Source organism: Cetorhinus maximus, chromosome 1, assembly GCF_964194155.1.
Source record: "Cetorhinus maximus chromosome 1, sCetMax3.hap1.1, whole genome shotgun sequence".
In the NCBI taxonomy this organism is placed as follows: domain Eukaryota; kingdom Metazoa; phylum Chordata; class Chondrichthyes; order Lamniformes; family Cetorhinidae; genus Cetorhinus; species Cetorhinus maximus.
This window is the reverse complement of record NC_135879.1, coordinates 92274695-92289819: the sequence shown is the minus strand read 5'-3', so window position 1 is coordinate 92289819 and position 15125 is coordinate 92274695. Positions and strand designations below refer to the sequence as shown.

At 44.5% G+C, this 15125-nt stretch overlaps 1 protein-coding gene across 2 annotated transcripts in view; it reads right to left on the bottom strand.

The window, feature by feature from the left end:
• Positions 1–15125, bottom strand: part of cfap299 (cilia and flagella associated protein 299) — a 969734-nt gene that overhangs the window by 588716 nt on the left and 365893 nt on the right. Inside the window, exon 3 of one of the 2 annotated variants that reach the window (XM_078543845.1) lies at positions 11602–11708. In XM_078543845.1, the coding sequence (XP_078399971.1) occupies positions 11602–11708 (107 nt within the window). The remainder of the gene's footprint in view (positions 1–11601; positions 11709–15125) is intronic. The other variant, XM_078543837.1, reaches the window with a different exon arrangement.

Sequence of the window (15125 nt, the reverse complement as noted above, 5' to 3'; positions counted from 1 at the left end):
AGGTGACTTATTATTTAAATGGAGAGAAACTTCAGAGTGCTTCAGTGCTGGGGGATCTGGGTGTCCTCGTGCATGAATCGCTGAAAGCTAGTATGCAGGTACAGCAGGTGATAAGGAAGGCAAATTGGAATTTTGGCAGTTATTGCTAAAGGAATAGAGTATAAAAATAGGGAAGTGTTGTTGCAACTGTACAAGGCATTGGTAAGACTGCACCTGGAGTACTGTGCACAGTTTTGATCCCCTTACTTGAGGAAGGATGTTGTTGCACTGGAGGCGGTTCAGAGGAAGTTCACTAGATTGATTCCAGAGATGTGAGGCTTGTCTTATGAGGAGAGATTGAGCAGTTTAGGCCTACACTCGTTAGAGTTTAGAAGGATGAGAGGAGAGCTAATTGAGGTTTATAAGATGCTAAAGGGGATAGGCAAAGTAGACGTGGAGCGGATGTTTCCCCTTGTGGGGCATTCTAGAATGAGAGGCCATAGTTTTAGGCTAAGGGGTGGTAGATTTAAATCAGAGATGAGGAGGAATTGCTTTTCTCAAAGGGTCGTGAATCTGTGGAATTCACTACCTCAGATTGCAGTGGATGCCGGGACGCTGAATAAATTTAAGGAGGAGATAGACAGATTTTGAATTAGTAATGGGCTGAAAGGTTATTGGGAGAGGACAGGAAATTGGAGTTGAGGCCAAAATGAGATCAGCCATAATTGTAATGAATGGTGGGGCAGGCTTAAGGGGCTGAATTGCCTACTCCTGCTCCTAGTTCTTATGTTCTTAAGTAGGTAAACATGGCTGAAGTTTTAGAATGTGAGGTTTAAAGGGAAAATTTGCATTTTTAGATAAACCAGAGTAATTTGAATTTCAAAAGAGGTGGTGAAATGCTATACTTAGCCAGAAGAAACCAAACAGTGTGTTTATTTTTCCCAAAGCTTACTGATAAAATGGGTACTATGAAAGATTTTTATTGCTAGAAAAGTAGAGTTGAAAAGACATATTGGGACAACGGGATTTACATTAAAAAGGGAGAAGCCTGTATAAAGATGAGGTTATTTGTAAAAGGAAGGCATTCTAAGTTCTAACAAGCGTGAAAAGCTTCCAGCCTCTAAGCCTCAAGTTGCTGTCTACATGAACTGAAGTGAAGAAAACTCACTTTGAATTTGACAGCTTAGGCTTTCGTGTTACTTTGCCTGGGTCTTTTAAAATCTATGGGCAGAATTTTCCCATTGGTATGTGGAGGTGGGCCCCACATGTCCGTGTGTAAAATGATGCACGGTGACGTTGGGCGAGTGTCCCGACATCACCATGCACCATTGTGATATTTCGCTGGGTGGGCGTGCAATTATATCCACTGTGCACCCGCCATTAATTAACGGGCCACTTAAGGCCCTTGACTCACCAATCGACGCCGATTTTTCGGCGCTCGTGCAATCTTCGGGTCGGTGCACGGGCGCAACAGGCAGGCAGGTAGGACACATTTGTATGAACCTCATCCACAGGTGGGATAAGAGGGCTCACTGGGGTCATGAGTGTGCTCTCTCAAGTACTGATTTTTCAAAGTTATTGAAACTTGCCTGTGTGATCTGCAATACTTCAAACACATACCAGCTGCTTTGTCTGGACTCTTAACCTTCAGGTCAGTACTCTGCAGTGAGGAATATTTTTTGGGCCTGTAGGTTTCAAGAAGCCTTCCCTCAGCCTGGGAATGGTAGCTGAACTCTCCACTGCAGGCACCTCCTCTACGGAGGAAGGGAGGGCTAGAAGGGGGAGGAGGCCAGGAGTGCACATTCAGCCTCCAGGGGAGCCACCTTTGTGAGGACAGGCACAGGCACAAGGGGCACAGGGACAAGAGATAGACCAAGGCAGAAGGGACAGTAGAAGATGCAACTATCCTGCTGCCAAGGTATACAGGCAGCGAAGCAGCTACCTCAATATGTCTGAGGTGCAGTGCTGAAGGAGGCTCCATCTCTCAAGGGAGACAGTCAACTATATCTGTCAGATGATTGGGCCTGAGATCTCCGCTAATTGTGTGGGGGACACCCCATGCCAGTGGATCTAAAGGTCACAGCTGCCCTGACTCTGGCTTCTAAAATTTTTGGAAACCATACTCATGCAGAAGAAAAGAGGCACCCTCAGGCATGGTCACATGTCTGAAATTAATATCACAAGCAAAGCAACTTAAGCCAAAAAAGTGACAATGGTGTTCCAATTCAAAGCAAATCATAAAGACCTATTCTCAGGCCAACACAAAAGCACCAGTGATAAACCCATGATGTGCCTAAGTTGCCTTATGTTTACGTTTCCAGGTGCTACATATTGGTGCTGCCCCATCGCTGGGAGTGGCATCTGAGGCAGCCTGCTCACTCTGTTGTCCCGTTGGCCTCGATGGCCTTAGCGGTAGTCCTCTGGCCCGAGGAGCCTGAGCTGGCTCTGCCTGGGAGGGATCTGCCAGTTCCACAGCTGATATCTCCCCAGTTGTCACAGCCTCACCAGATGCTACGTTCACTGAGAGAGGGGCGGAGGAGCTGCCACCCTCATCCGGAGCTCCCTGAGAGGTGCCTGCAGAGACGGCAGGCAGCTGCTGCACCGACGTGAGGTCGCTTCGGACATCCCTGCTCGCTGTGGATGGATGGGCACCGAGCTGGGAAACTTGGTGCCCAGGCCATCTCCCACACTGGCACTGAGCAGCTGAGGTCAATGCTGATGTGAGGGTTTTCTGGTCAGACCGCATCCCCAGGAAGCCCTGATTGGTCTCCTGGAGGACCCTCTCCACGAGAGTCGCCACTCTCTCCATGGAGGACGCATGGCGCTCGGACATGAGGCTCATTGCTTCGGTGATAGTCCGCGTTGGCTGCTCCACCACAGACACCAAGCCTCACGTATCTCCCCCAGATGCTCCTGCACACCTGTACGCATTTCCTGCAGCTGCTGCGTCGCGGATGACTCCAGAGGCACATCATCTGGTACCGACTAAGGATGTGCCTGGTCCCTTGCAGTCCTCTGAGTGCTGGCACCATGGGCACTCTCTGTCTCTGCCAGCTCTTCCAGTGACTGTGAACTGCCCTCACCACTGTGCCCAGGACATTAGCCAATGTTCTAATTCCTACCGAGGTGCTAGTATCTGCACTGGTGCCTGTCTGGCAGAGATGGTGTGACGCACGTGAGGCTTTAGGGCCCTCAGGTGTGAGAGGGGGCCTCTGCTGCTCCTCCTCCCGGCCCTGCTCCGCTGATGCTGAAAGGAAGAACAAGGACATTGGATCACTTAACATGGAGACAATGTCAATGTGTATCCCTGTCCCCCGGATCATTATGCGCTCATTCTTCCATAAGCAATGGTCAAGTTGCAAAATTAAATCACTTAAAATTCAGCACTGCAATGGCTGTTGGGAGAACAATGCTGACCTCACTGCCGGGCATACGTACCTGGCTGTGGCACCCAAGCCTCACCAACACCAATGGACATGGGCACATGGCGTCTCTCCAAATCCAGGGCCTCCTGCTCAAACCGGCTGAGAATGGCTAACTGCTCCTGGCCGTGGCCAGTCCTCACACACTCTGCAGCATTATGAGCATTCTTCTCCTGAAAATGAGAGAAGGGCATTGACTTGTGCAAATTGTACATGGACTCTCTTCGCGCATGGCCCACTCCAACCAGAGTGGGACATATCAGGGCTCCAGTGCCTCCTCACCCTGCCGCTGCCAAACACTCACACAAAGATGCTAGGCCTGTTCCCCACCCCCTTGGCCACTGCTGCCTACATCACATTAGGTACCACACAGTATATCCTTCCATAGCAAGGAGGTGCAAGTACATGGAGTGCAGAGGAAAGCAGGTGGTTATTGCATGCATACACATGTGGGCACCATCAGGAAGCAGGCGGACGCACTCCTCCGACTCATGTGCCACTCTCTTGAGAGTTTCCAACGGCTCTGTGTGATGTTCCCCCGCCTTCTGCTAACTCTCCACAATGAGTTGGAAGGCCGAATCCAAGGGCTCGTCATCCGACTCGGACCTCACTGGTGCCTCTTCCCCAGCAGTCCAAGTGCCGAGGAGCTCAGCTGGACCTGCCTCTTTCTGCTGCAGAGACATGTCTGCACTCTGACCACCAGATTGTGAACCCAAACCTGTGCTAGATCTAGGTCCCACTGAGGTGTGTGTCTCTGCACTTGCAGAGGGTGAGGGTAAGCGCTGTGACAGGTCTTCCAAGCTTCTTATTTCTAGCTCTTCAATGGAGGAGGTGTCCTCTCGGCTCGCGGTGAGGACCTGGATGGAGCTAAGGGACTGGCTGGCTGAGGGTGTCGGTCGCTTGGCAGAGCTTCCTGTGAACCAAAGTAGAGATAAGTATTGCATGGCAGCAGAGTCAAAAGCAGGAGAGAGAGCATTCACATTTGCATCGAGGGAGGGATGATGTGGTGCAGGATCTTCACGTGGGTCTTTGCCACTGACCTCACCGTCGATGCAGGCAAGGTCCATGTCCTCACCAGTCAGCACAATGGCACACTCCTCAAAGTGAATGAGGGGCCTAATGCGAGCGACTCCACCACTGGTCTGGGACCTCTCCTTGCTGTTGTCAGCCAACTTCTCCTGCATGAAAACAAATGGAGAGAGTTTGAGCAGGATACATGACACTGCATGGAATGTTTGTGTGGTGAGCGGAGCCATGGACGGGATGAGGACATAAGCTCCAAGGGATATGAGATGTGAGGGTGTGTGAGAGAGTTAGTGGTGTTGTCCCTTGAGGTGTGAGATCCCTGTGGATGTGTGATGGGTTTCTGAGTGTGTGAGTTGAGAATGATGAGAAGAATGACTTACCCTAGCAGAATAGAGAAGATCATTCATCCTCTTTTTGTACTGGGTGACTGTCCTCTTTTGCAGGGCGTTGGTGCTGACCACCGCTGCCACTGCCTCTCATGCTGGATTGGTGACCTTGCTTGCTGGCCTTCACCTAGAGTGGTGGTTGAGGGCATCATGGCGGGCCTCCACGGTATCCAAAAGGTGTTCCAGGGAAGCGTCACTGAATTGGGGGCTGCGGTCTTCTTGCCCTTCGGGGCCATGTCTTCTGTGCAGCAGCCCTGGGCTGGGAGCACTGAGAGGTGTGCGCGTGGCTGAATTTTAAATATGGCGCCCGGAATGAGGAAGCGGCAAGGTGACAGCGTGGCGGGTGAATCGGAGGTGTGGTTTCCCAGGAATGCAAGATGAAATGAAGCAGGATTGGGATGATACAGCATGAAAAGCTACCACTTGACCAGCGGGTAAAACGTTCTTTTCCCTGCCCACTACCGCATTTAGTGCAAATCTGGGACGATTCCACCCAGAGAATAAGGAGGAATTGTGCAATTCTTTAAAAAGAACAGCTACAGCATGATTAGAATATACAGACCTTCTCTTACTGAAGGCAGTCGTCAAGACCTAGATTTGTCTAGGATGAAATACCAACATAAAAGGGATGATAGATGATAGGTGGGGGTAGGAAATTGGGTGAGACACTGCGTCTCCCTCCTGAGTATGGATCCCTGCTGGGGGCAGGAGGGGGTCGAAGTTTCATCCCATTGAAGGCCTGACACCAAGCAAAATTATTTGGGATGGCACAACCTGTCAGATTTCCTGCGCCCTGAGCTCACTGGACACCACCAATAAACCAACACCCAAGCCATAAGAGCATGAGTGGGACTCAAAGTGATGTTCTAGTGAATGAGCCTGGCCTGGAACACTTCAGAAGAACACAGACATCCTCTTATAACTAGCACTCATTTCCATTTTCTGCTCAAGTTTAAGCTGGGTCCACCTGCTTCAGCCCCAAGTGGCTTTCAAAGTATCATACTTTATACCCTCCACTCTAGATATGTTCATATCAGTATGGTTGCCTACCTATTTTACATAAGTGGCCTCACTCTGACATTGGCGAAGGATTGAGCATTTTGCAGTCAAACATTTGTAGAGCAATTAAATTGCAAATATTCAGGGTTTTCTTTTTGCAATTGCTGAGATCAAAGTCTCTTGCGTCCCCATCTTTGGGCAGCATTTTCCCGTTGGTGAAAGGGCCCCGCATCCCGACGTCACCGCGCTTCATTTAGATTGTCAGTTCGGTGGGCACGCAGCTGACTCGGCTGCGCGCCCGCCGAACTGTCAAAGGCCTATTAAGGCCTGTTAAAAACTAATTAACTCAATTTAATGAGCTGCCCGTCCAACCTTAAGGTTGGTGGGCAGGCAAAGAGCCCAGACGGCCTTCGCATTTTTCATGAAACCTCATCCACGGGCGGGATGAGGTTTCATGAAGTGTTTTAAAATCTAATAAAAATTTATACATTTATTCTTTGACATGTCCCAGCTCATGTGATAATGTCACATGAGGGGACGTGTTTTAAAAGTTTAAAAATCCTTTATTTTAAAGTTCAAGACTGAAACAAATCTGGCCTCAGGGAGATCTCTGCGCTCTTTCCCGCGCATGCATGAAAAAGCGCAGGGAATCCACAACCGTCCCCTCAACCCGAACAGGGAGCACTCAGTGTCACGATGGACGGGCCTTAATTGGCCCGCCCACGTAAAATGGCGGCAAGGCCCCGATAGGGGTGCCAATTGGGTTCGCGCCCGCCCTCACCTGCCCCTGTGCAACCCCTCCGCCGGGGGGAAATTTCTGACCTTTATTGCTAAATCACAAACTTTCATAGAAATGCAGTGCAATATTGTGACCTGAAAAGCTGGAAAATAATTACTGATCTGTTAATGGCACATATGAAACTGATCTAAAGTTATAAGTGACTGAAGCCAGACTGCCTCCAGGTGTGACAAAAACAAATTACCTTCTCTGATCAGGAATAAGCCCCCACAGCTTGAAAAGCATCTTCAACATACTAGTTGACCACATTACCCAGGATGTACGCTCATTGCCTTGTCTGTCAAAGCAAGCCTAGTCATTATATTTGAAGGAGGTAGAAGTTTGGAAAGGATTGAAGTTACATTCATATTAAGTGATGCACTTGGTAATACAAATTACACAATGAATACTCTATTACATGGAACAGATCTTATTGATTGGAATATCTGAAAATTGTCAATGCCATAAATCTGCATGAAGCTAAGCAAAATGCCTGAAGGATACCACAACCTTATACTCGGGGTTATGCAGCTATCAATCACTTGTTATCATCAATAATTTGTTTCATAATTTGAAGAAGCAGATGCAAATTCATAAATTTATTTTAAGAAAAACTGTCATATGGTATATAAGTAAATGTAAACATCAAAGAAACCAGAATCTAAAGGCATAGGTGTTTACATTGAAGAAATTAAACTGATGAAATCTCAAAGTTGTCTGAAGAAATTTTTAATCTTATTGTCGGTAAGCTTTTATGTTGTTTCATATTGACATAGGGTGGAATTTTACGCCAATGGGGTTTTATGGTCTCGCCGAAGTCAATGGACTTTTGTATGGCTCGCTGCTTTTTACACCCCCATAAAGTCCCACCCATAGATTTATTCCAACAATTTCTCAAGTAAATTTGCAAACTTAAAGAGAAATGTTGAACAGAGAGGAGGAAGCTTTTCCAGGAGAGAGAATAAAAAAAATAAATTAAGAAAGATATTAAGTGTAGAGCAGGGCACCTCCCCCATATTCCATATCACAAATATAGCAAAAATTCAGAGGAAGGGTAGAATTTTTAGAGGGATTCCCTATTCTTCAATCATAACTTTGGTGGAAACCTTGGAGAAACTGCAAATGGCATTTGAGCTGCTTCTCCAGGGTTTCCCTGATTTTCTGCCAAAGTTACAGCAGACGATCTGGAGAACCAACTTGGATATTACTAGTATAAATATCTAAAAGTAAAAGTTGAGGCTGTGAAGTTAAAGAAAAAGTTTATTTTATATTGCTTTTACAAAGATTCTGCCAATCTCGCATAGAGGTTACGGTGGCAAATCAGGTGAAGTTAATAGCAACTGTTATTAACAACCAAACTTCTGTCTGAATTTGAATAGGCATGTAATTGGAATTAGCTAAAGCTCGTATTGTTCAACACATAGGGCAGAATTTTTCTCTTGTCAGGTGGGTGTGCGCCCGATCCGAATAAGAGTAAAATAGTGGGAGATGACGTCAGGCGAGCATCCCGACGTCATTGCGCACTCTCATGATATTTCGTTCAGCGGGCACATGCGAGAAGCAGCGGTGTGTCCGCTGACAATTAAGAGGCCTCTTAAGGTCCTTAATCAATTAATTAAATCTGATTTTTCACTGTCTGTCCAACCGTTCGTTTGGCAGGCAGGTGAAAAGGCCAAACAGCCTTTGGATTTCTTATGAAACCTCATCCATGGGTGGGTGAGGTTTCCAACAAGAATTAAAAATAAAATAAAAATGTTGAAATCTCATTTATAACATGTCCCTGCTCATGTGATAGAGTCACATGAGGGGACATGTTTTTAACATTTTTAAAGTCTTTGTTTATGTTTTTAAAAATCTTCAGCTCCCTGAGGCAGCTCATGCACAAACGTCTGCGTTCGCCATCCTCCCCTCCCCCACCCAGGCAGTGCTGAGGTTCCCAGTGCGCGATTTACGCTGGCTGGCCGTTAATTGGTCAGCCAACTTGAAATCGCGGTTGGGACCTGATCGGGGCTGTGGTCTGTTTCGCAACTGCTCCCAGGCCTGCCCGACGAGGTAAAAATCCTGCCCTATATCTGACTATCTGGTACAATAAAGCATTGCAATTCTGGGCTAACTGATTGTGCCAGTGATTTCTGGGGGGCTTGTCTCAGTGATCTGCCATAACTTTAGTGGATATGACATAAGTTACAGAGGATGATTGGGTGAACCTCCATGGAAATTCTATCCCATGTAATTTAATTTTAAAACCAGATGACACCCATTTTGGATTACCTGTCAAATGGTAATGAAGGAACAAGAAAAGCACATTAAAATACAACATGCCTTAATTAACCTTCACTATTACTAAAGAAAATTACATCCAAGTTCTTAGTAGTGTGAAAAAAAAGGTTTTCTCCCATTCTTTCAATGGTGGGAAAGAGATTATTTTGTTATTTCAATATGCGCATTAACTTACATATTATAAAAGGACTGAAGCCAATATCAAAGTAACACCAATCAGAAAATCTATATCTACAGGGGCTAAATTTAACCACAACTCGGGTGCAAAATCATACATCATTTTGTGTATAAAAGGCGCCCAAGTTACAAGGATCTGACGGTGAAGAGTTAAGCACAAAATGCTACTTGAAATGCAGTCTTTGCCCATGTAAATATGGTTTGATAAACTTTGTAGAGTTTGCACAAAATGAGAATTGTCAAGGCTTTAGTCGAAATTACCTGTATGACTCATACTTATTCCAGTAGTGGGTTTATTAAATGGGGGCAAATTTGGGTTAATTGAAAACGAAATAAACATTCCTACAATCAGCCTTTTTTCATCAAAGGAAACACTTCAGAGGACTTGGAAAATAGTAAAGGAAAAAAAAAGAAGTGTGTCAGCACAATATTGTTAGTCATATACTGTACGATATTTTCTTCCTCAGGTTTTAAACACAGGAAGAGGTACATTAGAAGCTGCTTAATTCACTGTTTTCTAAGTCAACTACAGTGGTTTCTTTGAATAGTCTTGAAAAGGAACAAGTTGTAACCAGTTCTTTTATACCAACTTCAATAACATAAGTTTAAAAGCTAGAATGGCTTATGTATGAAACTGTTTACATAGTCAATATTCAGTGGGAAAATATGTGTCCGCAGGTTCCAGTATCCATTCTCCAGGCTATGTTTGATCTTGTAATTGCAAATCCCATAGGTCTAGGTATAGGAAAACCATCACTTTTTTGTTGTTTGTTTTTCCAATCAGAATTTTTTTTAGTCAAGCCATAATTCAAATCTTTCCAGCACTAATGTTCCTACATAACATGCAGTTAGCAACCTACATTTTCCAATCATTTACATCATTTTGTCCCAATCATATGGATCTATATACTTTTAAAATTAAAATTAATTGAGCTACAGAAAAAATACAACTGCAGCTATTGTATCATGTAGAGAAGAGTGGGCAAGCGCATAGTATTCTCTAGGTGGGTGGTAATCTCTGAAAGTGTAACAGTGAATATTATAAAAAAGAAATGAAGGAACTCAAAAATTACATAAATCATGCTTAAATTAACCTACAGAGCAGTAAGTTTCCTTTGGAGTTCCCAAATAAAAACACATTTTATATTATACTTTTACGCACTGCTTTAGTCAAAGTAAAGCTAACGGTTGAATTTCACAGGGGAGTCCTGCGCGCACACCCACTCCCCCAGTTGCAAATGTCGGTCGGCAACTGACAGAATTTTAAAAAGCCTGTCCCGCAGCGATAACGTGCTGCTGACGGGCTAAATGAGCAGAATGAGGGATTTCTGTACCTTAGCGAGAGGAGGCCCTGCTCTCAACAGCTGCTGGCCCATCTGATTGGCTGGCAGCTCTAGAGGTCCAGATACCAGAACTCAGTAGTGGGCGCTGCTGGGATTGCAAAGTCACCCATGGCATCCGGGCTCAGGTAAGTCTGGAGCTTGGATGGGAATAGATCGGGGAGCCGAGGGTGAGGAGAGGGTCTGGGCAGGCTTTGGAGGCAAGGTGGGGAAGAACAAAACAGGTAACATTTTGGCGGGGGTTTGGCCTGACGCACAGGGAACCCCCCAAATAATGTGCTCCCCTTCCTTCTCACCTTTTCCACACAGTTTTTTTTGAAAAATAGCCTTCTCACTCCTGCCCACCTGCCTATACCAACTGTATTACCACATGGACAGAGTAACATTCACATCAATTGGCTTGTTAACAAGCTCAATTGCCTGCCAATTAATTTTTTTTAAATGGTGGGTGGGCTGCTGGTTTCAGCCCCCTCCTGCATACTGTTTTATGGGGACCAAGTCAGGAGTGGGCAGCAAGGTACTGGGTTAGCCACCCGTCATATTTTACATCACCACCAAAAACATGCCCGGCAGGGGGCTGTAAAATCCAGCCCTAAGTATAAATAGAAAATATGAGAAAATCTTAGTTTTCACTTACGGGAACATTTAAACTTTAAACAAAAACCAATCCTTTTTTGATACCACTGCAGTGTTATGCTGCATGGTTAAAGGTATAAGGGATGAGTTTGCTTGGGTCTTCCCCCACTTTAGTGCAATAATAGGGCTCCCGCTGAATTTCTGCCAAAGTTGCAACAGTGGAGTGGGAGAAGACGCAAGGGAATTCACTGTCCGTGGAATATTCATTGGTCATACCTGAAAGCAGCCAGCAAAGCTGCTTGTAAAGTGATGTAAATGCTGTAAAATGCTGATATAGTTCTTAAAGAGAGCCAATGGCATAAAAGTACATTTCTGATAGAGGAGACTTGAAGTTCTGGTCCCATGACAAGACCCTGAGGGTGAAATTGTCCACTGGTGATATCGCAAAATGAATGATAAAGAATTGGTCATTTTCCGGCCTGGCTGATTTTCTTTGGAATGTTATTGCCTGTTTTGTACCACTTCCGATGACTAACTTCACCACACTTATAGTATTCATATAAATCATGTTAAGATTACAGATCAATCCTTGTGCAGTTTCCTCCAATATAAAAAGAAATTACATGCAGGTTAAACACTTGATTGTGTACTCACAGTCATTTTCCCGCTGCGGTTGGCTTCCTCTCGCTCTGCCAGTGCTATCAGGAAATTATCCTTTAGGTCTTTTCCTGCACTTGCCAATACCCTGTAAGGAGAAAATAACATAAATTGCCTTTTAAAAAAGCTTGCTTAAAAGAATGCTGTCGAACCCTTCCTGTGAAGTTAATGTAAAATGATATACTTGTCAACAGGGGGACACAGTTGGGAACATGTGGAACACAAAGTCCTAAACTTTGTGTAGAAATCAGTGCTAATTTGGTCAAGCAAATCTCTTCCAAAAGGCTTCAGCAAAATAAATATCTAAAGTGGGAAGGGATTGGCTATGATTATTTCTCTGTTCTTTTGCAAGTATTGCAATCAGTGCTTTAAAACATGAATGTATCCATAAAACTTGAATACTTGAGGGATTACAGTACTTTTATTTGGCTTTTCAAAAATGCTCACCTAAATATATGGTCCGATAGAAATCCTCAGCCTTCCTAAGATATTTAAGGGCCTCCTTAATAAGCAAAAGTCAGAAGGGGGCAAATTTTAACCTCAAAAAATGGGTAGGTTTGGTTAGGTGAGAGGTTAGTGTACTAAAAACCTGAAATTGATCTCAGCCTCCCTCCAAACTGCTCAGTTCTGATTTTAATAGAGGTGGGATGGTGGGTGGTTGACAACGGAGCAGGCAAGTTTTGAATCAGGGTTAACTAAGAAGGCTACTGAAGTCAGTGACATAAATACATTCAAGAAACAATCAAAAGTCAGAATGAATTGAGGGATGTGGTGAAACAACAGGTAGAGTTAATCATTATTATAACAGGGTTGCAAGACTCATTGTTATATCCCATTTGAAATTCCCGAGCCCCAGAACTCCCAGCAGCTAAATCCAAATGAGGGCTTCTGGATCCAGGAAGTGAATGCCTCATCACTTGCCTGCTGAATCTTGTGCACCTCCCTGGATAAACCTCCCCACTGACCCCACCAACGTTTAGGCACTTCCCCTAATACCATCCTTCTGATCTCCCCCTAACCTTCCCCACAACACCTGCAGCCTTCTCCTACTCTGTGGCCTCAGGTCGCCCCCACCAGGCCTCCGATTACCCCCACCCTCGGGATCCAGCTACACAAACCCACACCACTGTAATTGCCAGCCCTACCCACCCCCCTAGATCACTGCCATATACCTGATCGACCGCAACATGGGGGAGCAAGCCTACTTTGTTCTGCAGCCTCCTCTGGACTTCTCCCTGTCCAACTGGGAGCCAAACCTGTCAATCAGGATAGTTTCCAGACAGGGGACCATTCGGTGACGTCACACGCAAGCTGTGGAGTCTGGTACCCTGACTTCCGTGTTCCCCGTATCTTACTGAGCTCTCTGCTCCCGGTAGGTAAGTTAAGTTAAAATCCAGCCCAAGGCCTTAATATAGTTTTAACGTTCAGCTGGGTCCCCAGCCTTATCAGGAAAACATGGCGCCAGAAGGAGCTTACCCAGAAGTGAGTTGAGAAGATCATTTTTACATTATTTTCATGTTTGCCAGTGAGAAGTTGGGAGTGGTCATCCGGGCCCTAGGGGGCAACAGTGGGTTCTCACTTCCCATACTGCTTTCACAAAGCACACTTGAATTGATTGTTGAGGCTGGTCCCCATCGTTGGCATTCTGTCTCCCAACATCCGGCTATGGGCTGATTCCTACCAGAAGCAGGTGGGAGAATATCCAGTGAGATACAGATGAGACACATGAAAATAGTGCCTGATAAATGGTCCAGGCTCCAGCAGGGTCATGCAAGCTTGTCACTCAACCCATCACCCCTCACACTGAACTCACGCTGTTAATTATAATCTGGGCTGTAGTATTTTGATTCTAGTTGATTGCCAATTAGTAAAATAATTGGGTTTTACCTTGATTACCAAATCTGACTAATTTACATTACCGCATAATTTTGTTAACTCCAGGAACTAAGGAAGATCAGCACTTTCTTCATTTACAGTACACCTACAGTTATGTAAAAGTAAGTACATGTTCACACCAGTTGCAAACCACAAAATTTATGATGCATGCATTGTTCACATAAAATGTAAATGTTCACAAATTTACACAAACATCAATGACCTCTCTGTAGTCATAGCAGTCATGGGCTGAAAAGACTGGAAGGGTATCAATATTAGTTTTATGCTATTGAGCATTTACACTGGAGCATATATTAGTAGCTTATACCATTACTGTAACACTGACAAGTTTTTATTTTACCTACTTTATACAAAGTGGGCTTTTTATCAATTGCATTTAATATTTGCAGTACAAACATCTTTGCAGTTTAGTTGCCACTAGTCAAGAAAACTGGACGAACTGGGCAAATTTTCCTCTGGACGTTCATTTTTACAAAAAGATGCACGGACAACTGTGTCCGAGCAGCAAAAAGCTATAATAGGCTATTTATCTATTCTGTCCACTAATCTGTACAATGCTCCCAATTGAAAAAGTTGGTTACTCATTAAGTCCTTGTAAATGTCCAAGGATGTTCAGTGGTGGGGTTGGGGTTTGGGAACAGTGTTAACAAAGAAAGTATATTTTTAAACTCCACATCATTAGCTGAAAGGCACATTCTGGCACACAGTATAGATGCAGTGGTGATTGCTAGTATTTGTTAATGTGGCAGGAACAGGAATGGAGAGCAATCTGGGAATAGAAAGAACAAAGCTGGTGCATTAATCATTGTAGCGATTACCCTGACCAAGGAAATACTACAATAACGTAGACATCATTGAAGAATGCCACCACAAAAAACAACATGCATTTCAATGGTACTCCTCATGTAAAATAATTTATAGTGAATAACATGTAGAAAGAAGGATACCAGGTGGTACAAGAAAAGTTTTGTGGGAGTGAGAAGCAGCAAGGACATTGAAGGCACAGTCAAAGGGAAGAAATTTTAAGGAGGCTTAATGGAGGGAGGGATCAAGATGATGTGAATTGAAAGGAAATTCAGGGGACAAGCATGTGGTGATTGAAGGATTGGTCTCCAATCTCATAGAAAGAATCAGAAGAAAAGCAATGGTTTGATGTCAGAGGAGAGATTGTCTGCAAGTATGTTCTACTATAGAAAATTGTTCATACAGTATGAAATAAAGGCTTTGAATACAATGACAAATATGTTGAAGTCAAACAAAGGGAATTGGTGAAAGGATAAATTGATGGAAAATAATTTTAGCCTAACCTACTCAACAGCAAACCCAGCATGATCAGATTAGCCCCAAATTAACAACACTCACAATGTAACTTTCCACTGAAATCAGCAAAAATTAAAATTGGGTGGAATGTAAAATGAGCAACCAATCTGATTATGTCAGTTCCTCACAGAGCAGTTTTGGTGAAAATTACTCCCATGACTGAATGGAAGACATTGCAAGCTGGTACATCATACGGCCAAGGCCAGCAGAGAGGCAGTGATGAAGTTTCGAATAAAAAGTAACCAAAGCCTTCAATTTTTATGCCACCTAAAGGAATCAGATACTTTTT